General features: G+C 30.6%; 2 protein-coding genes across 4 annotated transcripts in view; one reads left to right on the top strand and one right to left on the bottom strand.

Annotated features, from left to right (window-relative positions):
* Nucleotides 1–9,505, top strand: part of LOC141457178 (uncharacterized) — an 18,234-nt gene extending 8,729 nt beyond the window's left edge. For 2 of the 3 annotated variants that reach the window (XM_074133802.1, XM_074133801.1), the window contains 12 exons: nucleotides 1,065–1,213; nucleotides 1,631–1,760; nucleotides 2,005–2,052; nucleotides 2,239–2,383; nucleotides 2,487–2,632; nucleotides 2,786–3,046; nucleotides 3,645–4,082; nucleotides 4,771–4,992; nucleotides 5,071–5,226; nucleotides 6,426–6,714; nucleotides 8,695–8,888; nucleotides 9,096–9,505. In XM_074133802.1, coding sequence (XP_073989903.1) covers nucleotides 1,065–1,213; nucleotides 1,631–1,760; nucleotides 2,005–2,052; nucleotides 2,239–2,383; nucleotides 2,487–2,632; nucleotides 2,786–3,046; nucleotides 3,645–4,082; nucleotides 4,771–4,992; nucleotides 5,071–5,226; nucleotides 6,426–6,714; nucleotides 8,695–8,888; nucleotides 9,096–9,290 — 2,373 coding nt within the window. In that variant the 3' untranslated portion in view covers nucleotides 9,291–9,505. The remainder of the gene's footprint in view (nucleotides 1–1,064; nucleotides 1,214–1,630; nucleotides 1,761–2,004; nucleotides 2,053–2,238; nucleotides 2,384–2,486; nucleotides 2,633–2,785; nucleotides 3,047–3,644; nucleotides 4,083–4,770; nucleotides 4,993–5,070; nucleotides 5,227–6,425; nucleotides 6,715–8,694; nucleotides 8,889–9,095) is intronic. The other variant, XM_074133803.1, reaches the window with a different exon arrangement.
* On the bottom strand, nucleotides 9,387–22,909 carry bsf (bicoid stability factor). Its single transcript, XM_074133799.1, has 22 exons — nucleotides 22,713–22,909; nucleotides 22,452–22,594; nucleotides 22,251–22,373; nucleotides 21,884–22,151; nucleotides 21,576–21,807; nucleotides 21,303–21,488; nucleotides 20,137–20,350; nucleotides 19,718–19,927; nucleotides 19,417–19,637; nucleotides 19,163–19,336; nucleotides 18,578–18,712; nucleotides 18,282–18,477; nucleotides 17,690–17,903; nucleotides 17,376–17,607; nucleotides 16,330–16,489; nucleotides 14,877–15,041; nucleotides 13,714–13,813; nucleotides 13,174–13,387; nucleotides 12,394–12,595; nucleotides 10,669–10,944; nucleotides 10,434–10,585; nucleotides 9,387–9,678 (listed from the first exon to the last, which is right to left on the bottom strand). Exons 1-22 carry the CDS (start codon nucleotides 22,847–22,849, stop codon nucleotides 9,610–9,612), a joined length of 4,023 nt encoding a protein of 1,340 aa, XP_073989900.1. The 5' UTR covers nucleotides 22,850–22,909; the 3' UTR covers nucleotides 9,387–9,609.

Here is a 22,909-nt window from a genome sequence, read left to right as displayed (position 1 = left end):
GCCAATAGATTGTTAGTGGGCCAGATAGGTCAAGCTCAACCAATGAAAACAGAGCTAGCCAATAATCAAAATGGTGGTAGTAAATTCAATTTTTTATTAGAGATTTTACTTTCTCAACTGCAGGAATCTAGATCGTAAACTATTTTTAAAAAAATATTCACAAAAAAAATAATATATAGAAAATTATTATTACCAATTTAATAAAATTAAATGGACATTATATTTACTGGTAGTGGTTTTCGTAAACTTTTCATTTTCATTGTTTAGCAGTGCCCCTTTAATTATTTCCTAATTTTAGTATTTCTGACATTTCAACTTAAACCTACAAAACAAAAAAAAAGGGAGGAGAAATTTAGAAGTCGAGAACTAAAAGAAATCATCATCTTCTAAGTCGTAAAAGAAGCTGATCTTTTTATTTTCGGTGACGAAAAAGCCTCTGCTGAAAACTCTACATTCGCCCAGCCATGACCACCAGGAATGTATAGCACTCCTTCAGCAATCAGCGAAGGACCGCAATATAACAGAAAACATTTTGATAGAGGACCGGTTAAACATATTTAGTTAGTTAAACATATCTAGCTCGCGTTAAAATAGAAAAGTTCTGCTTGGTAACTATGATTAATTTATTTAAAGATGTTTCAGTATTATCCATAAATCTAAGAATGTTGCCTTTTCTTATTTGTCAATAATTATAATAAATTATTTACTTATAAATCCAAATGTTACTTTTTTATTCTATCTTTTTTTAAATATTTTTATCTATTTTATTTTATTTTTTTTATCATAAACTCTTATAAACCAATTGATTGTACCTATAGTGGAAGCCGCCGATGCCCATAAATGTAAGCCGCCCATGCAAATGAACTCGAAAAATTATGAGAAAATTAGTTATTTTAATTTATTTTTAAGAAACGTAGAACCTGTTGAAATATAGTAATTTTATTTTCTTAAAACAATCAAAATTTTTTATTGCGAATGAAGTACATCATACTTAAATAAATGTATTGTTAACTCCTATGACAATAAAACTATTGAGAGTTGATAATCCGTAATTTTAATTTCAGTATAATTCAAGAATGTATTCAATAACAAATAGCTTAGCAATTGCAGATTTTTCCTTGCTTAATAAGATACATGGTTTGCCGAAAAATATTTCTAGTGAAATGAATTCCCAAAGGATTTTGATATTGGTTTATACTAAGCAGACATTACAGTAAGTAAAATATAAAACAATAATAACCCCGTAAGTTTTAACTGCACGAGCTGATAAAAAATTATAACAATAAATTTTGAAATTCGGGCATTATCGAAACATTATTTACAAAAAAGGCAACAATAATAGCCTCTGTTCAGGAAATTTGTAAATTTGCGGGAACAATGTTTTATCAATATGTGCTGCTCAAGATTGGTTTAAAAAGTTCAGTGAATGAGAAAGTTAGGTAGTCAGCGCGTCCACGGTCCCTTCACCAACTGTTTTGAGTGAAGCATTCAAAAAGTTGGTCTCAAATAAGCATGAGAAAACTTGCAGGGGTTTAGGAGTGTCTCACTTTGCCTAATTCATTCTTACATCATATATTTTTTTGATGCTGATTAAAAACTAGATTTAAATTAGATTATTATTTCTTAACAGATTTTCAAACGTTTACAATCACGCCAAACCATTAAAAGACAAGATAACATGTGATTGCAGAATTTATAAAACTGAAGAGCACACAATAATTGTTCCTGTATTCATAATTGAATATCATTATATTTTTAAAGTAAGGGACCCAATTAGTATTAATGATTTTTGTAATAAAACTCTTTAAATGTCAAGCAATATCTTATTTAGTAAATAAGTTATTCTTATTATTAATAAGTTATTGCTGATATTTATAAGTATGCTATTTCATGTAAAATTGTTTGTATAACTTGATCATTATGGTTTCAAAATTATTATTGAATTTTAAGAAAATACTATATCACTTACCAATGAAGTTAATGTTACTTACAATTATTTTTTAGATGAGGCCAAAATCCCAAAAACGTCCAAAAATACATGAATGTCTCAGAGTGAGTGATTATGCATTTTAGAACTGAAAACATGCCCTAATATTACCTCATTTTCCGAATTAACCACTGAAAAGAATAAGTGACGTAGAATTTTTTGAGCTTGTACATTAGATTTAAAAATTAATATTCACCTTTATTATTAATATTTGATTAATTTTCTTACTTTAATTTCATTTGTTTGTTAAGGATCCATTTTCTAGTGAATACATTCATGTAGAAAAGAGTACTCCTGCAGAGTTTTCATGTGTATCACTAAGCTCCACTTTCAACGTTCAATCATGGCAAAATTTGACTTACTTATGTTTGTCTAAATCGCTTATATCATCATTCGGTTAGTACTCCTATTCGGCAGAACGCATATTTAAAAAAAACACTAATATTTTTGGATTTTATTAACTTTTCTCAATCATGAATTCTCTTTTCTGGCATTGCAGGAGCATTACCACCTATGATTACAGTTACACATTTGGATGTTTCCTACAACAAAATTGCTAACTTATACGAAATAAGTAAAATCTTTCCAAATCTAATTGTACTTATAGCATCTTTCAATGATGTTAAAGTAGTGAAACCTTTAATGGTATTTATAATTTTGTTAATTTAAAATATTTCTTTCAATTCTGTTAAAAGTATAATGTACATCCCTCCAATCCTTGACAATTATAATAACAACTTAAGTGACCTACTTCGCCATTACTTAAAATATTCATTTACTTTTAATTTTTCCATGCAGGAGATGAAATTTCTACAAGAACTTGATCTTTCATCAAATCGAATGTGTCATTTCAATAATACGTTAACTTGGCTAAAAAAAGGAACAAAAGCATTACTTCGATTAAATATGAAATATAATCCCTTCATGGACATACACTCTACGAAACATTTACCATATATCGCTAAACTCTTCTTTCCAAATTTGGAATGCTGCAATGATGCAGATTGTAAGGGAGAGATTGCTGCGAACATCTACTTGGATTCTACAAGTGAATTAAAGGTGAAATGTAATTATATAAACTTATAATATATGAGCTAATTCATCAGTCTTCGTGTTACTCCACCTTCCTCAAATATTGCTATTGTTGCAGCTGAGGTAATTTAAACTTTATACTCCTATAAAAAGATTATAATACTCTTCTCCAAATCTTAGAGGGCCTAGATTTTTGGGGTTTACTTCTTTCTTGGTAGATCTAAAATTAGGGAAGGAAACCCTATTCATTTATCTGTGTTCTTATAGTGGAGAATATTTATGCGAGGGTATTTGGAATACTGTCGTGGTAAGCGCATGAAGTGTACTGAGCCGAGGTAACCCATTGGGACTCTCTAGCCACTTTCTAGTAGATGAATGTACCTCTTAGGGGGTCTGTATTCTATTAACAAATTGAAATATTGAATTACTTCTTCTGAAACCTGTTAAGCGGTAGTCCTTCTGATTAAATATTTTAAATTTATATGAATGAGAAAGCCTAAAAAAAGTAAGATTTAGGAAAGCCTACGATATAACTTAAAAAAGTTCAGAATAAAAAGAAACCTTTTTTTGTACTCTGTACCTGGGACTAGTTTCAAATTCCATTAACATTTTTCTCTCTGTTTAGGTATATAAACTTTCAGAAGAGTTAATCATAGAAAGAAACCTCCACAACTTACATAGAGATAAATGCGCAGAATTTGATAGACAAAATAAACGAACCGAAAGTACAAGACCAGAGAACCATATAACATTGTATGAAGATGAACAACAACAACAACCAATTTGTATCTACATTAACAAATATGAAGAAATTTTTAGCACACTTGTTATTAAAATGGATCCCACAGAACTACGTTATTTAACCATTTCGCATACTTATATGAATTTCCTAATAGTTTCTGTAATTCCAAACAATTTAGAAAAAATAGATTTATCATTCAATATGATGTACAATTTAGGCCAAAATATAATTCAATCGGAATGTCTGGTCAGACTAGAGTTAAAAGGAAATTATTTAGTACATTTGGGCTTTTTGAAACACGCTCGTTTAAAATCTATAAAAGTAAGTAATGACAAATTGTATAAACATTTTTGCCACATTAGTTCGAGCCAAAGCATGTTTATTCTTGTTAGAAGGTTTCATCAACATTATCGTTCAGCAAAGGTATTAAAAGTCGGATGTAAGTTCTTGTTGAAGAGCAAAACCTTTCATTTTGAACACATTTATCAGAGCAGATGACTTTTGCGTTCATTTATTTCTCAATAACAACATACTGGCAGCCTTCCTCAAACCAGGAATTCCATATAGGCACAGAAGAATGATTTTGGAAAAACGATGTGCGATTTTTCGAAAAGAGGTATCAGCTTCATGCGTACAATTCTTCTGAAATAGTCAAATGCGCGAAACCTGGCTTCTGGCAAATCTAGGCATAGGGGCTGTTCAAGCTCTTCTTCTGATAAAATACTTTGAACATAACATATAAAACCAAATAAAATCTTTATATAATATTTACCTGTTAACTATAAAACTCTCCAATTGCAATTAGTACTAGTTAGGTTCGACTACGACACCTCATTGCTAGTTGGAAATTGAGCCCGCCTAAAAAAAAGGCATTACATTACTTACTGCTTAGGTAACTTTACTTCATTTGGTTAGTGTAAGTAATATTTATTCAATTAAATTTAAAATTCCTGAATTACTTTGTTCCTGCTTTTTCCATGCTAATATATTTTCTTCTTATTTGTTCCAGTATTTGAACGTTTCGAAAAATTTATTGTACGCTATTGAAGGTATAGAAAATTGTTCCACCCTAGAAGAATTTTATGTTAGTTTTAATTTTATCAGTGACTGGAAAGTTCTAAGGATTATAAAACACTGTTCTCTCTTAAAGGTGTGCGATTTTAGAGAAAATTTCATCAAAAATATAGAATTGATCAATACGTTTTTGACATATCATTTGACTAATTTAAAGGTATTATATAGAAAAATTATACCATTCCAACAGTTAAATCAATTTTTTTCTGATCAGTAAAATAACTTTTTTTTTTAGTATTTGAACGGCGAGGAAATAACAGATAATGAAGTAGAGCATGCACAAATTTTCTATAGTGGTATACTTGATCAAGATTATTTACTGAAATCGTACTCTTCTGAAAAAGTTTTGTCTTTATCAGAATTGACATTAACGAATTCTTCGCTTAGACAAGTACGGTTTTTTCAGTTTTATTTTATACAATATACTTGCTTCGATCAATCGAATTTTTTAAAAGAATAAAGTATTTTTTAAAGTATAAATAATATGTGATTAGAGGAATTTAAAGATATGAATAGTCTCATTACCTAATTGGTAGTTGGACTTAAGTCCCACCTGAAACAATAGGCGATTACTTTACTTTTAGTTTCATTGCACATTTTCTTATCGAATATATTGTGTCTAACCTCATTTTCAGTTATATTTACTTTCCCGTACTTCTCATAGAAGGAAATACTGCATCTGAGCAGATTTTTGATTTTTCAAAAAACGCAAATACCTGGAAAGCTAAGATTTGACACTTACGGGATTGGCACTTAGCTGTGCGACATAAAATTTGATATTTGAATAATGTTGAATAGCTATTGGAAATAAATCTACTTAAAATTTCCATTTTCTGAATTAATTTTCCAGTTTTTGGGAGTTGTCTTGAAATCGGCTCTAACAATTTTTTTTTTAAACTTCGTTAACTTTTTACTGACTAACTATTGTATCCTACAACTTTTATTGTAAACATTTTTTTTCTTAATTAATTTGATGTAAAGAATTGGATAGTGTAACATCTTTATCATCACCGAAGATTACTCGAGAAGCTAAAATTTTGAGTTTGAGGCTAGCAAAAGTAAAATTTCCTGTAATGTTTTTCCCTTGATTTTTCTGGAGAACCAATATAACTAAAAAAATCACTGTACTTAGCACTCTAGGTACTTACTTATAGGCAAACTAGTATTGCAATAAAGTTTTTTCGTAATAATTAACTTAAGATTTGTATTCTACTGTTTTAACACTTGTATAATGTAACAAATTATTTAAGTTGCTCAAATTCCAGTTTGCGGAAATTTTAGAATTTTTCCAGCAACTATTAGAATTGAATAACTGGAATTGGTATCAATTTTGCATTAATTTTTTTTTGTTAATTGGTAGTTTCATATTCCCAGATTCATCATTTTAATCATGGCAATTATTAAAAGTTAAGATTTGCAAGGTACTCTTTTCTTAACAAGATATTTTTTATTCCAATTATCACAAATTTAGAATAATTAGTGATAAGTTTGAGCATTTTAACGAGGCGATAGTTTCTAACTTACCTTCTTAATCAGGGGTAAAAATCACAATTTTTTAACAAATCAAAGAACTGAAAATTTTATGTCTAGGTATCGTTACCTACGTTGGACAATTTAACAAGTGTAAATTTGGAACACAACAATTTAACTAACTTCAGCAGCCTAGTATATTTGCAAAATTTAAAATATCTATGCCTATCAAACAACCAGATAACTACTTTCGGTGAAATACCAGACGCTGCTACTCGATGTTTTGAAAACCTTGAAGTTCTTTACCTAAATATGAACAATATTAGAAATTTGGAAAAACTGGAATTGTATAGGGCACCGAAACTTGTTGCTCTATTTTTGCATGACAATGAGCTATGCAGCGTACAAGGTAAATTTTCGTTTTTGATGTTGTAAAAGATAGTTGAAAAGCCATAATTTTTAAATGAATAATGCAACATGACAAAAACATCAATAGTGACATTGCCAAAATATATTCTTATTACTTACAGAACAAAATTTGCCTCTACACTCGGCCAGATTTTGTTTTATCTCACGCAGATATATTTTACAAATAGGTTTTTTTTTAAACTTATAACTTTCTGAACTGGATACGTCTTTTCTGAATGATACACTGTTGCTCTGAAAATAATTGCTTTGACGTAATTCTCCAATTTTAAACTCAACCATTCATAATTTTGTTAATTTCCAGTACAAACAATTTTCCATCATGTTCGTTGTTTTTTGTACAATATTTCTTGTCAAAAATATGGTTGTTGTAAAATTTGCAATATAAACATTTGCGGAAAAAAAGAAAATGCATTTTTTGCTTTTATGAAACATATAAATATCCATAAATTAGTAAAAATTAAAATGTCATTTCTTATTCCCTTTTTAAATTAATCTATTATTAATTAATTCTCCAATTTTTGGACTTTTTCCCCATATTTTAGTTAAAATTATTTTTTATTAAATTATCTTACCTATTACAATCGTAAGTCATGCTAGTTTTCAAGTGGTCTTTATTCAGCATGAGAGATCAAACTTCTCTTCGTTATTACGAAATTGGAGAATATAAATGGAATGATTGCATCCTTATCAGTTAATTATGTCTTACATCTATATATGCACAACTCTGCTGCTTTACGAATATTGAATACATACTTAAACTAAAGTAACAGTCACATTTGACGACACTCGTAGTTCCATCTTGGTGCAATGGTGCCAATGTTTGAATCTCATATGGAAATGACGCATGCGCATAAAAGAATAATTTTTGTTACGAAAACACATGAAAAGAATGATGACAAAAATAATGCTGCTTAATAATAATACTTCTTTACCAAGAAAGTACAAAAGGGCAAAGTTAAAATAAGTATTGTACGTATGGCTAAGATATTCAGTCAGCTGTAATTCACCACAATAAACAGAAATTATTTTCTCTTATTATTTATTTTTGAAAAGAGGATAAAACAAAGAAGTGTTATAAAGTTAATGAATAAAAGGGATAAAGAGAAAGGAGACCCTTTCTTCTCAAACTTAAGTCAAAAATCTCCAACAGCTACAACGCTTTGTAGGTACTTGGCAAGTACATTTTGCAAAACAAACATTTGTTTGTTAGATAAAAATTCTTTACAGGAAGTCAGTTTGCCAATTATAATTACTTAATTGAATAACATCAATCTAATAGTCGGTGTTCGGTGAGGAGGAAATCGTAAAAACAAAGACCTCTAACCCTCAAGATTTCTTGAAATCACTTTTGCCTAGTATAACTGTCATTTTCAGTATTTATTGATTTCCTGTCAAAACTAGTCGCTTTGTTTCGTTAAAATAGGTTCTTTGAAAAGAGAGAGACAAGATACAAAAAGAAGGAACGCCGAAGAGTGCTCTTTTTGCAGTTTGTTATTTCTAATTTATTCCAAGACGACTTTTATTTAATTTTATTGAAAGAAAAACTTAAGGGATTACTAGAAAGTTAAGATTGAATATTTTTTATAAGCTTGCAAAGCGGTCTTTCAAAACTCAGAACACAGTTGTCAATGTTAAGTTAGATGGCGTTGGACATTATATTTTTACTCTTATCATGAAGGCGATATTAACAATGGAGTTTTTGTTTTATACTACTCATCGGTCGCGGGGTCGCAATTAAATAATTTTACGAAAATTTGATAGATCAACATCGTACATCATCATGAATGAAGCATTTCAATAATGCAAAAACAAATTCTATTATTGTAATTTAAACATTGCGGAAGGCAAGTCCACAACTGAAACCTAGGATCAAAACTTAAAGCACTGAAAGAAATCAATCTCTCATCCCAATTGATAATCCATCAGTAAAAATTTAAAAAAATTGGAAAATATTTTTTAGGTCTAAGTAAAATGGACAATCTGAAACATCTTGTTCTCGATAGAAACAAGCTTAACGCAATAAATCCTTCAGCTGTTGCCGACCTAATAAATTTAAAAAACTTATATGTAGAATATAACCATTTACATAGTTTAAATTTTTTGAAAGAATTGAAATCATTAAAAAGTTTATTCTTGGCTTACAACAAAATATTGGTAAGCATAATCTATTTTTAAAAGTCTTAAAAAGTTTTGAAATTAAAATAGTAACAAAGCTTAACAAAAATGCGAACAATCAGTTTTTATAAGGAAAGCTTTATTTACATCCAATAATTTTGTTAAAAAAGTCAAAATGTTACTGTAAAGTTATTACAATTTTAATTGCATTATTACGATTTGATTTTTTTTTTCATTTTCTTGCAGGAATATGAAACTCTACACAATTTTACACATGTATCAAAAATCAAAGAACTGACTGTATATGGAAACCCTATGTGTCGATTTAATAGCCATTATATAGCCTTACTTTCATGCCTACCGAAGCTTTGCAAGTTGGATGGGATACAGTTTGATAGAAACCATAATTCACCTATTTACAAATTTGAAGAAGGGTCTTAATAAGAAAAAGTAGTATCACGCGCTTAGAATAAAGTTTTTATATAAATATATTAGGACTGACTTATAAAAAGGCAGTAAAATTGTTTATCGAGCGGCTACTAATAGTATAAATAGTATATTTTATGGATTAATTTAAAAGATTACATTACAAAAAAAAAAACTAAATGTGACTAATTTGGTAACAAAACAACTTAAATAAAAAAAATTTACTTACACGTTGTTTCTCAATAACTATAATTATTTTACAATTAAAACAGAAAAAAAAACAAAAAATTGAAGAACCAAATACTTATTACTCGGTCACCGACTTTTATGTTCTTCATTTTTTATCTTCTTCACCATCACTATCACTAGATGAAGTATCAGCGGATTGAGGTTTTCTTACAACCTGCAAACGTAAAGAAAAAAACATGAAAAAAATAATTTCCGGAATGAATACCTTTGCATGATTTTGAAAGTTTGGTCTAAAACAAATAACTTGGTCGACATAAAACCTAGCACTTGTTACTAATGGTCGTTCTACACAAATGATGGTTATTAAAAAACTACCTAACATAGGGTGCAATTAATGTCTTTGCGTCTGTTATTTCTCTTATTTTCATTACTTGTTTACATAAAACATACGTTCCAGTATCTGACATCATTAATACTAAAAAAAAAAAAAATACAATGAGTGAAGCTTCCTCTTTTTAAGTGACGAGTTTCGATTATGGAAGTATGTTTCGATTTTATCGGCCAAAAAAAGAATTCTTACTCGTGATTGGAGTGATAGCACTAAAAGTGCTCTCAATTGAGAATAGGGAATATGGTCGTACTTGACTCAAAAGAATTATGCCCTTAATATCGTCTAATATAGGCGGCATTAACTACCACTTATTGTGAGCACTTAACTTAATAACTGAATATTTTAAGATAGTTTTAAGCAATTACGATTATGTTAAATATTTTTGTTGATTTTTCTAACACTTTTAAGAAGAAATATCCTGGCTAGCTGATTCTGCCATTTGAAAATATTTGCCCAGTTCTATCACAGCTTTAACACCTACCTAATGTCTTGCTAAAACTGCCATGCCTAAAGCCAGTTACTTTTAACTTTTAACTTACAACTACTATTAACTTATTCTCACAAATAAAAAAACTAACCGGTGGGGGAATCGTATATTTGAATTCTTTTCCAGACAATTCAAATGTTTTTTTTATTTTAAAAAGAACTCTTCTAGTTAAATTTTCTATGCCCAAAACTTTCACGGCTTCTTCTAAAGCTTTTTCACATTCATTTTCTTTGCCTTGGATCACTACAAAATAAATAATTAAATTTTCTCATCAAGGAAAATAAATATTCAATACTGAAAAAAAAAAAATAAATAATACTACATACAAAGAATATCCATAAGAGTGCTATGGATTAAACCCAAAGCTGGAGGAGCTACACCTGCTTCCTGACATTGTTTCAATAAATTGGCAATCATCTGATCATTGTGTTCGGATCTGGCTCGTGTAATTATCGGCTTAAACATTAATCGTTCAGATGGTTTTAAATAATTCCAATATTCTCCAGCTTTCTCTTCATTACTCGTCAATGTATAATGTATCCACAAAACATTACTAGGCTCCAACAATCCACGTTGGCGATATTCGGCTGCTATTTCTTCCACTGGAATTATTGCAGATACTTCAAAATTAAGTAAGACTGTACAGGAGGTACAAATATACAAAATGTAAAAAATCCAAACCTCTTGTTTAAACAGCACATATAAAATGAAGGTAAGAAAGGAAAAATTATAACGTTTAAAACTATAGTAAAAGAAAGATCTAGAACAATTATTTTATTTTTAACATTCGATTTCAGTTCAAATGAAGTTACCAAATTTCTTGAGAAATTCATTGCATGAATTATATTGTGGCATATTTTGTAGAATAATTATCAAATTTACTTTGTCGAGCATTTGCTTGTATTTATTTTATTTATTTACTAAATTTAAGCTGTTAGCTTATTGTAAGGAGTGCTTTAATAAATAAGTCTGCAGATATACGGAGGAAAAATAATACATATACAAATAATAAAAAATTAAACACATAAAAAATGAAAAATAATTTGAAATGAAACCATTACTATCCTAATTTTCAGCAATTCATAATAAATAAATACAAACCGTTTGCACGAGCAAACTTAATAGTGCAAAAGATATCAAGAATTGATCGCACAACATGTAATGACAGTAATGAAAGGTTTATAAACAAAAATTCCAACCTTGGTTAAGATGTTCCCACATTTAAACTTGTCATTGAAAAATAAGAAAAGAAAATTGCACAACACTACAGAAGTCATTGTAAGCGTCTGAGACCAAAACGAAGTGGATGAAATAGATCGAAGAAGTGGGGTTTAGATTACGCGAAATCAGATCTTACAGATTATAAAAAGTCAGACTAGGTAAATGATAGATGACGTCATTACGCTTCCTACTAAAATTATACGATCCCTTAGTAATGCAAGGATTTTGAAATTAGGATCTTAGAGGCTTTTGATTCTGAAGTAGAGAAGAATGAAATAGACCACACTAATTTTCTTTGAGCTTGAATGACCGAAGAAATTCAAAAAAATACAAAAAAGGCTTTGGCAAAAGGAAACCTGAGTGAATTTAAAGTATAAATTACATTTTCTTATTATTACGGACTAATTTTTTTAATTATTCCTCCAAACAATTGGTTATGACTTTTATAACTAAAAATACCTTTTAAGTATGAATTATTGAAACATTCACCCTATTCATCACTTTGTCACGTCTGTCTTCCACCTACCCCCAAAAGATCAAGTAATTTGTAGCTAGACAAAGTTTTGAGTTTAATGAAAAGGCGTCTTATATAGGGCAGAATCGCTCTTCTGGAGAAATATGCTCAATGGCCAATAGGTCAGACTATGTGTATTGAACTAAAAGCGTCTAATATAGACAAATATGTACATTTTTAAACAAAACACACACTCATAAACAAAGAAACGAAAAAACCTCAAGTCATTTACTCTCAGGTTGAGAAACTTTCCCTTGCCTTCGTACTTCTTCCCTAATTACTTAAAAATAATAACAATAAGTAAATAAGACTATACCTCTTGGTAGGTGTTCAGGATGGGCATTCAAAAGAGAAAATATACCACCTCTCGGAAATTTATCAATCAAATCATCATAGTCTAGAGGAGTTTTAGCATTTCTAATATCATCTTGTAGCTGTGATAATATTTCTTCAGCTCTGCCCGCTTCAACCAAACAGTGAGTTCGTCGATTTGTATAAGAAATAGTTTTCTTCATTTCCTGAAAAAAAAAAAAAAATCATGAAATGATTCTAGTATGAAACTGTCACACATCTTTCTATTCCATTTTTCTCTTATTAAAATTTCATTATTTTCAAATTATAACAATGACTTGTTAAATATTGTAAATCTTTGTGTAATTTGTAATATTTTGTGCAAATTTTTAAACAATCAATCGATCAATAATTAACAATGAAGTAAAGCAAAATTTATTTTTTATTCCTGAACACTGCTCCAGTGATTTTCATTAAACTTTGTAAGCTCATAGCTGAGTTTTAGATCTAAAATTTTCCAATAAAAATGACTTTTTATTAAAGGCAGTTTTGAGGAGGGAAGGCTTAAATAAGTAAGTAAATTAATTCTAAATCAGAAGAAAAGAGCTGAACAGAAATACCACTTAATTTCGTGTGTTTTTGTAACTTTTTTCGTAAAAAAATAGTTCCAAGAAAATTTTATTACATAATCGCGGTGAGAGTAAGAAATTGAATGTTTCACATAGGAATTTAATTTTGTTAAATGCTTTATACATTATGGAGCTTCATTCTAATAAAGTCATATCTGTCAATAAATTTAAATTACCTTATCAAGATATTTTCCTACTGTGTCCATAGAATCTACATCACCAAGTTTTGCCAAAGTATTGATAAGTTTACTTAGAGATTTAAATGGCACGTTTTCTTTTGTTTCCAACCAAGTGATCAACATTTGTGTGGCTTCTCTGAGTCTTCCACTATTTACTAATAGATTTAATAGTTTACCGCGGTCGGCTACGGTAAGGTCTGAGTCATTCAATCTGGAAATTAATTAAAAAAAAAAAAACTTTTAATTTAATAGTAAATTGAGATTCAATACTAAGTTATGCATTATTGGAGTTAATTTCTTGATTAAGGGAAGAGATTAGCTAGTAGGATAGCGTTCTGGCATCCCATGCAGAGAATCCAGTTGCTGGCTCTTAGATTTTCTCTTCCTATGAACTTTTTACAGGCCTTGACTGTAAATAGAGAACACTGTCCGGCAGTGCACCGAAAAAGCTTTGAGCGTCATAACCTCTTATGTTCGTTCGGGCTCCTTAAAAAAAAAAATTGATTGATAAATCAATAAATTGATAAATCTACTTACTTATTTTTTAATTCAAGAACTTCATCAACTTCTTTTCCAAAAACAGCTTTTCTCATTTGTCGCAGCACCGATAATCTTGAAGTAGGTATTGAAGGTTTTTCTTCAAAAGATATAAATATTTATTATTAATTCATAAAAATAGAACACACATCAATCACTCACTTGAACAATAATTTAAAATACATTTTTAACAGTCCTAACTTTTTCAAAGAAGCAATTTTTTACCTAACTTTAGTTGGTTTCTACTTTTTTGCAGACGAAATTCAAGGGACGGAGAACAACTTTTTACAGATAGTATTGTGCAGATCAGGTTAAATGGACTTTGCTCTCCTAGATAGCCCCTTACATTTACAAAAGCCTCTTGAGGAGAGTGGAAACAACAAATTTCGGCAGTCATCCCAAATTTAAGTTACTCGGTTTCAAACATTTTTTTTATTAATTACTACTCCGAGATTTTTCGAAGTTAAATACTTCCTTCCTCAATTGGACGACCTCTTCCTTATGTAATACTTGGTATTTTGACCTAAATATTAGGTCAAAGACTAAGTCCTCTGGCTTGACAAACTCTTTTAAGAAGTCCAGCTATGCTTTTAGCTGAAACAACTATAAAATGGCAAGTGTTGCGAATAGAACGTGATTCTACCCTATTAATTCTTTTATGTATGTGAATTCTGGACTGAGAATAGACATACGTTGTAGAGGTCCGAAACTTTATGTGAAATCAAGCAAAAAATAAAGTATTACCACATTAAAGTGTTAAGTATTTAATTAATATTAAACAACAAATATTGGTTTGGAGGGTTAAAGAAACGTTTTTAACCTAAAAGAAAATCTGCAGAAAATATATAACAGAAGTAGAATTGAATACTTCAAAAATTTGGATCTCTTATAGTGTCAATCACTTTTTAATATTATAAAATCTTCTTTTTTCAAATTTCACTATTTGTTTCTATTATTTGCATCAACAACCTATGTAAATGTTTTTATACATAAAAAAAGTCCACTTCCGAAAGATTTATTATTCTTGGTCAAGTAGAGACAAAACAACGACTCTAGAAAGGATTCATTTTCGAAAGTCAGTTTTTGTACGCAATTCCTCCTGATGCTCACAAATAAAGGAAACTAAAAATCAACTCCGAATTTATGAATGAAGAAAAACTCACCTGTTTCTGTTTGTGGCTGTAACTCTGGAATGGCAAAAGGTACTGGTCGATTGTGTTTTTTTAGAAGTGCACCAAGAGCTGCCAAGAACTGATCAGTTAACTGAACATCTTCATCTTGCATTTGCGTCCATAATCCTATAGCTTTGTCTACTTCATCTGCTTTACCTTCAATAGAATTAAAAATTTAAAATCCTAGTAAAACACTCACATGACTTAGTCAACCTATAAATAATAGTGGATGTAAAAAAAGGACCGTGTTTCTATCGGCAAAAACCGAATTAAATACGTTTGATAGTTGCCAAAATCCGAATATATTAAACTTTAAAATCCCTTTCATTAGTGACCTATTTAAAAAAAATAATAAACCATGATTGCGTTAGAGTTATTTTTGACGTCCTACTTTTACATCACATGCAGCTAAAAGTCTATAAACTGCTGAAGTATAAGCGTTCTCTATATGAAATCCAAGGATATGACAAAATATTCTTGAACAGCCTCTCCCAAGCATTAGTTCCAAAAGTTTCATGGTGGAGAAAAAAATCCAAACTAAGGAACACAGTTCACTCATTACAGAACTACCAATTTCTAAAGTCATGGATGCCCGCTCAGTAAAAACTAAATCAGCCTGAACAGGTCCAAACCTGTTAGGAGATATAACCTGCTATCAGTAGATATTTTCTCTTGCCAACTTATATTCAACAAAAAATTTGCCTTCATTATACATGTTCACTACAATTTAATGAAGATGTTGTAGGAACACGTCAAAGTTTCTTCATAAACCCACCTCAATGAGAGAGATTTCCTAATATAGCAAGCCCTTTTACGACAGCCTAGAAAATTACAATAAAATCGAAAAAGCTGTCGAGTACACTTGCACACCCTGTATCCCTTTTGAGGACTTTTGGAAGATACTTCATACCCATTATTTACAAATATTTTATTACAACCATGATACTGGTAAGCAATTGTAGAACGAAGTAAATTCACCCTTACCAAAGTAATGCAAGTTTTATGCCCCACTTCTGATTAAGAGTCATGTTCGGAGGCGGATGGCAAACGTATTTTACTATAAATTTCTCTCATTAACCAATATTTATTGGCAAAATACAAGGCCTAGCTCGGAAATCGAAGCCAGTACTACACAATACATTTCACCCTTACCAACTCTATTTATTGTTTCCTAAAAAATGTTAAAAAAAAGTTGCTTGTAAGTCTCCATTCGTTTAATGAGTATTACAAGCATAAAATAAACGCTTAGGCCAAAATCGCGTAAAACCTGGAATATAGATTCAGGAATATTGGCACTTCCTAGAGTTGGATTTTGATTGAAACCTCCTCTCTGGTGGCGTTTAGACGAAGTATCTATTTTAGTTAGCGATTTTTATAAGTAAATTTATTTTTTATTAACATATTTTTAAAAAGACTATTAAGCTATTTTTTTTCGTATACTTACAGTAACTTAGCAAAAGATGATAATATATATCGGCCCTATCAATGTGAGATAAGTCTTTGGTAGCTTCTACAAGATTTTCCAGATGACTGACACTGCCATTATTTGTGTACCTTTCACAAGCGAAATTTATTCTTTGACTCTTGATCCGTAGGCCCGGGGTCTGAAAGAGATGTAATTGATTATATACTCCCCATCCACATCTAAACGTAGACACTTACAAGGGTGTTACCTAGTACAATATTACTCCCAGGGGGAAAACATTTTCTTTAACTCCATTTCTTATTCTGGTCTTCAATAATCAGAACTTCCTTAGTTACTAAGATAAAAGGAGAAGTAAACTAATAGAAATTATACACACTTAATTAAATAAATTGGCCAAGATATAGAACATGATAATTTAACTAATTTAAATATCTAAAGTCAATAAGTAAAAGATAATAGTTTCCATTCCTAACAGATTCCATTACATACGTACTATCAGCACAAAAAATCTGTTGTAAAGATCACTCGACATTCTCTTACAGCTATTTTCAAGGAGTAAAGTGCTACTTCTGTTTGAGAGCCCACTAATTTTCTATCAGCATTCATGGCTGTACTCAAACAAAATGTAATATTTTGAGCTTCTTTCGTAATTTAAATTTTTAGCTAGAGTTATACACTTGCAAAAACATTTAAAGATCATTTTCTAAAAAGCACTTTTTAGGAATCAGAAGCTCTCAAAATATTTTATCTGCGGTAAAAACTCGATTTAAAAATTTGAAACGGTCACAATCTTTCTCTTACTAATAAGACATAATAAAAATTACGGAAGTTAAAGAATTCACTAATGCAAACTGTGCATTGACGACTTCGCATTGAAGTGAGTAGTTAAGATTTAAGAGTTTGTAGTTGGTTAAAGTTCACTATTGTGTATTGTATTATAATGATTTGCATTTTAGTTCACACTGTTTTACTATTAAGAATGTATTATTACGATGTGCCTTGGATATTTTTTATACGTTCAGGCATAAATCAAAATTTAAAAAAAAAAAGAAAAATATAACTACCTCCAATATTTTTCTAGCTTGCCTGATCCTGCCACATTCCACAAATGACAATACAAGATCATAAAGACTGTTTATTTCACCATGAATTTGAGTAGAAAGATCTGTCAGCCGTTGTAAAGATGTTGCATCTTCATTTTGAATAAATCGGGTAGCTAATTCGTTTTTCCAAGGTGTTGCACGATACAACGTACAACATTCCTCAAACTGATCCAAGGCAGCCGCTAAATCATTTCTATAAAACAATGATTATAAGTTCTGTGTTAGTACGTTCAATTAAAAAAATCAAAGAATTAGTTTCTACATAGAAATCTTACTTTATTAAATGAACTTTAATTAATGGACCTAATAATACATTATTTGGCTCAAAAAATTTTTTTTCCTTCATTGTATTAAACAGCTCCTTTAGCAAAGCAGCTTCGCCTGTTTCAGCTACACAATTTAACAATTTCCAACATGAAGATGTATAAGAAAAGTCCCTTTCAGACAAATCCGTTCTAGGATTGTGTTTTTTGAATAACTTTACTGCATCTGGAAATTAAGTCATATTTATAAAAATCTATATTAAAATACTGTTCACTGAAATGAAACAAGAATTCTATTGTTGGGAACATGAGACAGGTAAAAAAAAAGAAGAAATTTAAGGTTTCATCCAACTCCATCTTATTTTGACAGATTTGGTAAATGCCTAAGGTAATGCAAATATATTCCTATTAGAAGTAACCTAATAGAAACCGATATCTACAATTCTCATTATAACAAATGTACGAGAGAAACAAGTACCAAGTTAAAGTACAGAAGTGTTGTCACATAATAAATGAATGTACCGACAAAAAGAAGTATACAGTAAAGGCTTCGGGTATCATTGACTGAGGTGCCTTAATTTGTTGGAAAAAAATTAATAAACACCTTCTATCTTATTATTCCTAGCCAACAGAAAGGCATATTTTATAATTTTATTTTCATCCAGATCCACATCAGCTTCTTTTGAGCATATTTCATTGTAAATATCCGATGCTTCAGTCAACATTTCTTTGTACAAGTAAAGATCCATTATTTTAACCAAAAGCCCCACAGGAAATTCAAATCCTTCTCCTTTCAGGTTCTATAAAAAGTTGTTTAAAAATAAAATATATATATATTTTTTTAATATTCACTAAATTATAAGAGAATATCAAGTATGTTTTTGAAAACAACTATCTTACATTTATAAGTTCCTGCGCTTTCTCTACTTCCCTGCTTTTGCAGTAATAGGTTAACAATTCCTGTTTTAAAGAATTTACAGACTCTCCTTTCGATTCTGCAGACTTTATTGATAGTAAAAGTGCTTCTTCGTTATTCTAACGAACAAAAAAAAAAAAAAAAAGAAAAAGCTAATTTATTCAGAAAGTTTTCACCCAGAAGTGACATTAAATGAATTTTCCAAGGAAACTGTATATAAGATGTAGATTGTTATATAAGTTGGTTTTGGAAAATAATAACTTATATTTTTATAAAAAATATTCAGTGAAGTAGTACTTCCGATTCGCTGTTTTTTTGAAAAAAAATGATGAGTCCCATGGTGGCATCTAAACTAAATATCAAATTTAAACTGCGAATCTTTCGATTTTGTGCTATGCTAAAAGGGAATTTAATTAAACATTCAGTTCTATACTCGTCACCTCAAACTTGTATTTCCGGTAAGACTCAACATTGAAAATCTTCACGATTGCGATTCTTCTTCTCATAAGAAGTAAGGAGAGAAAGTAAACATTCCAAAAATTACCTCGCTATCAAACTGAATTAATTACCTTATCTATGTAGGTATTTCTCAAAGGTCGATTTAGTTCTTTAGGCACTAGATCTGGAGAAGTTAATTTGGATAAAAGGGTGGAAATCTCCTGGGTCAATTCTTCGCCACCAAAACTACTTTGAAGTGTCTCAGCTATTTCATTACTCAAGCCTATACCATTATCCAAATAATTCTAAAAAAAGTATTTCAATTACTAATCTCTTTAATAAAGTCTTTACAAAAGTCAAAATTCTACTTTAAGAATAATCATACCTCTAATACATCCTCCAACACTTTCATTCTATCTTCACCACGTAAAGACAGGGAAATTTCTTGTAACACATCTTCAGCAGGATATTGTTCCTCATCTCTGTCACCCTCTCTCAATATCTGAACCATTTTTACAAAAGATCCAACATCTTTAGTTTGTAAAAAAGCGCTTACCAGAGCACGTTTAACAGCAAGTAAGTTATAATTAGCTCGATATCGTAAAGCTGTAATAAAAAGAGTTATTTTCACTTTAACTAAAATTTTTTTACAGAAATAGCAATGGATGTTGATGTAAAGAACCTGCCTATTCTGGTTGCTTCTTTGATTTTATTATTGGATAGCAAACTGCCAACAGTAGCAGCTGCAGCTGTTGCTACCGACACTCCTCCTTGTCTCAAGTTTAATATTGTCTGATCATTGGGTTCCATATAAGGTAGGACATATTCTTTTAAGGTCTCTCCAGAAACAGGTTGGCCGACTTCTTTTGTTAATTGGCGTAAAGTGGCATGAATTCCTATTGAAGAGAAATAAAACTAATCAAAGCATTCATTCAGTTAGGTCTCAAAATAACAATTGCTTCTAGGTTCACACTAACATAGGTAGTAAAAGGACTTGCAATCTACATATATATGTATACATATACACAAAGGTGCTAAGTTTCTTAGAACATATAATAATATAAAAACATAATTTATAAGTGTCACAAAATAAATCATAGTTCACCTAGAAGATCACGTGCTTTTCCATACTGCACTAACACAGGCCAGTAATAGTGCTGACAAACTGTTTCCTGAGCTGCCAAGGCAGACAACAACTTCAAACTTAATTCTGGATTGACACCGCTGGCCAGGCTACATTCTACAGCATGATGTAAAGCATATTCGTTCTCACCACTCTCTTTCAAGTCAGCACACAGTGAAACTATCTTCTCCAAAGGCTAGTAGAAAAAAAAACTTTGAAAAATTCAGTAGAGAAACGAAAACTATAATTTTACTAACAAACAGACGATTGTTGTGGCAATATTCAGTTCTGAGTACCTAATTGGATACTTGGTTCTTATCATGAAAAAAATCTAAAACGAAACTAAACGTATTCAATGACGAACTAATTCACCTTGGCAAATTCTGAAATAGTGTTTATAAGTTTTGAAAGTTCATTCTATTAAGAAAAAAACACATAGCAGTTACCAAGAACTTCCCGAAAAACATATTTTTTCGATTTTTTTTTTTTCTTAAAGATTTAAGGTGCATCAATATCTGAGATTATTGATGCCCGCAGCTGAATTCAGAGCACTGCCGGCCTCAAGACAGTGTTCTCTCGTCACCGGAAAGTGACCTGTAAGAAGCTCCTAGGAAGAGAAAACATAAAGGCTAGCAGCTGGATTTCGAAATAATGTTTAAAATAAAAGTGATAGGCATTAAATAGGTACACAGTACGAAGTTAAAAAAAAAAAATAAATAAATGAAATCAAATAAAATTGGAGTAGTTATCGAGAAAATCGTCTTATTACAATCCTGGACCGTAACTTTTATTGCGTAAGCGGCTCAGTTTCCAATGGAATATGAAGTTTGAACTCTTTGCTCATTTTATTATTTGAGATGTCCTATTTACTCCAACACAATACCAAATGCATACATATATATTATACTATCGTTTATGCTCTAAAACATTTTTTCAGTTAATGACCATTACAAACTGGTACTTCCAGAATGTTCTTAAATTGCAACAAATTCACGTAGGATTACTAATGATTACAATGCCTGAAAATATTTCCTTTCGGTGGAAACTAATTTTTGGCTGCTGAACATGAAACTACAGAAACGATTCGTATAAACATCATTCAGTAAGTGAGATCGCCATTTACTTAGGTCACAGTTTATTTAGCTTACCCTATTTGACCTAACCATCTGTTTTATCAGAAAAGTGCCTCGATTTTCATTGACTAATGTGTTGCTAGAAGTCATAGTTTTAAAAATTTTGGTAGCAGCTTCATCTTCGCCTCTAACAATTAATCTTAAAACGACATTTTTGGCATCTTGATTATATCCAAAAACTTTCCTTACATGACCTAGAACCTAAGAAATAGAAGGGAAAAAAAACATCTTTTGTTACATTGAAAGTGATGTACATCAAGTTAGTAAGCTTTTATGCGTGACACTCACTTCTTCAAGATGATCGGAATGATTGTTCACAGCGAGAATAAATGCCACTTCTAAAAGATCTTTATCTAACAGTTCCACACCCTTCTCCTTACATTCATTTATTACTGCATTTATACTTTCAATATCGCCTCGTCGAGCATGTCCACACAATAAAGCAGTATATGTATCTCCAGAAGGCTCAATATTCGCCTGTAGCATTACGGCTAGAATTCCAGCAGCACTTTCCATATCACTGAAACAAAAACAATCAAACATTAATTTAAAAATCTTAAAAAATTAAAAAAGGAATCAAAAATCAAAATATTTACCCGGCCATAGAATGCCCAACTACAAGTGCAGTGAAAACACTTTCATTAACTGGCATCTGTTTTTCTTTCATGAATTCCAAAATCCTTGTCGCTCCTTCGATATCACCTTTCTGGCAGTACGCCAGAATAAGTCGTTGGAATGTTACACGATTAGGTTCGATACCTTTCTTATCCAGCATTGATAAAAAGTCAGTTGGTGAGAAATTGTGCTCGTTTTCCAAATATACTCTAAGAAGAGCATTATAATGACTAATATCCAAGGCAACACCTTAAACATTATAATCCGTTTATTTAAAAAATGGCTAACTGTTTTAATAAACTAATAATTGAAATGTTCTCATAACATCTAATATCAAATCTAACCCACCAATTTTTTCCAAAGTTTCCCATATTTCATTCACAAGCCTGGTTCTAACTTCTGGGCTCTCTTCTGGTACCAAATTTCCACAACATCGTATAATCAATAAGGATTGTGTACTTGTAGCTTGCCCTGCAATTAGAAAACAATTGTCGACTTCTTCTTCTTGGCAATGTAGGCGCACAAGAAAAATAAATAAATAAAACTAACGTGAGTGACGAATCTCATCAAAAACATCAAGGAGTTCTTTACGAGATATCCTTCCAGCCCTACGAACAAATTGGTCAAGTCGCTGTATAGATCGTTCAATAGGGTTGACATTTGGTTCGGGTCCCACAGCAGATACAAAAGATCTGTGAAATTATTGAAATATAATAGAAAATTAATTTAAAAAACTGATTATAGTAACCATAATTTTTTGTTACAAAGCACTTCTACACCTATGTACAAGCTACACCTGAATGTACCAACCTATTTTCGTTAAAAGTCACTAAACTCTTACTTCTTTCTAAAAGAGCTTTATCTACATTTTTCGGTTGTGATATTACAATACTTCTTGCAATGTTTACAAAATACCGAACAAATTTTGACGATCGTAGCATCGACATCTTCTTTTACCCAGCCGGCATTAACTAAAACTAACCTCTACACATGATCACCTTTTTGAA

The sequence above is a fragment of the Rhodnius prolixus genome, unplaced genomic scaffold (assembly GCF_049639745.1).
Source record: "Rhodnius prolixus isolate KJV_2025 unplaced genomic scaffold, Rpr scaffold_10, whole genome shotgun sequence".
In the NCBI taxonomy this organism is placed as follows: domain Eukaryota; kingdom Metazoa; phylum Arthropoda; class Insecta; order Hemiptera; family Reduviidae; genus Rhodnius; species Rhodnius prolixus.
This window is presented reverse-complemented; position numbering and strand designations above follow the sequence as displayed.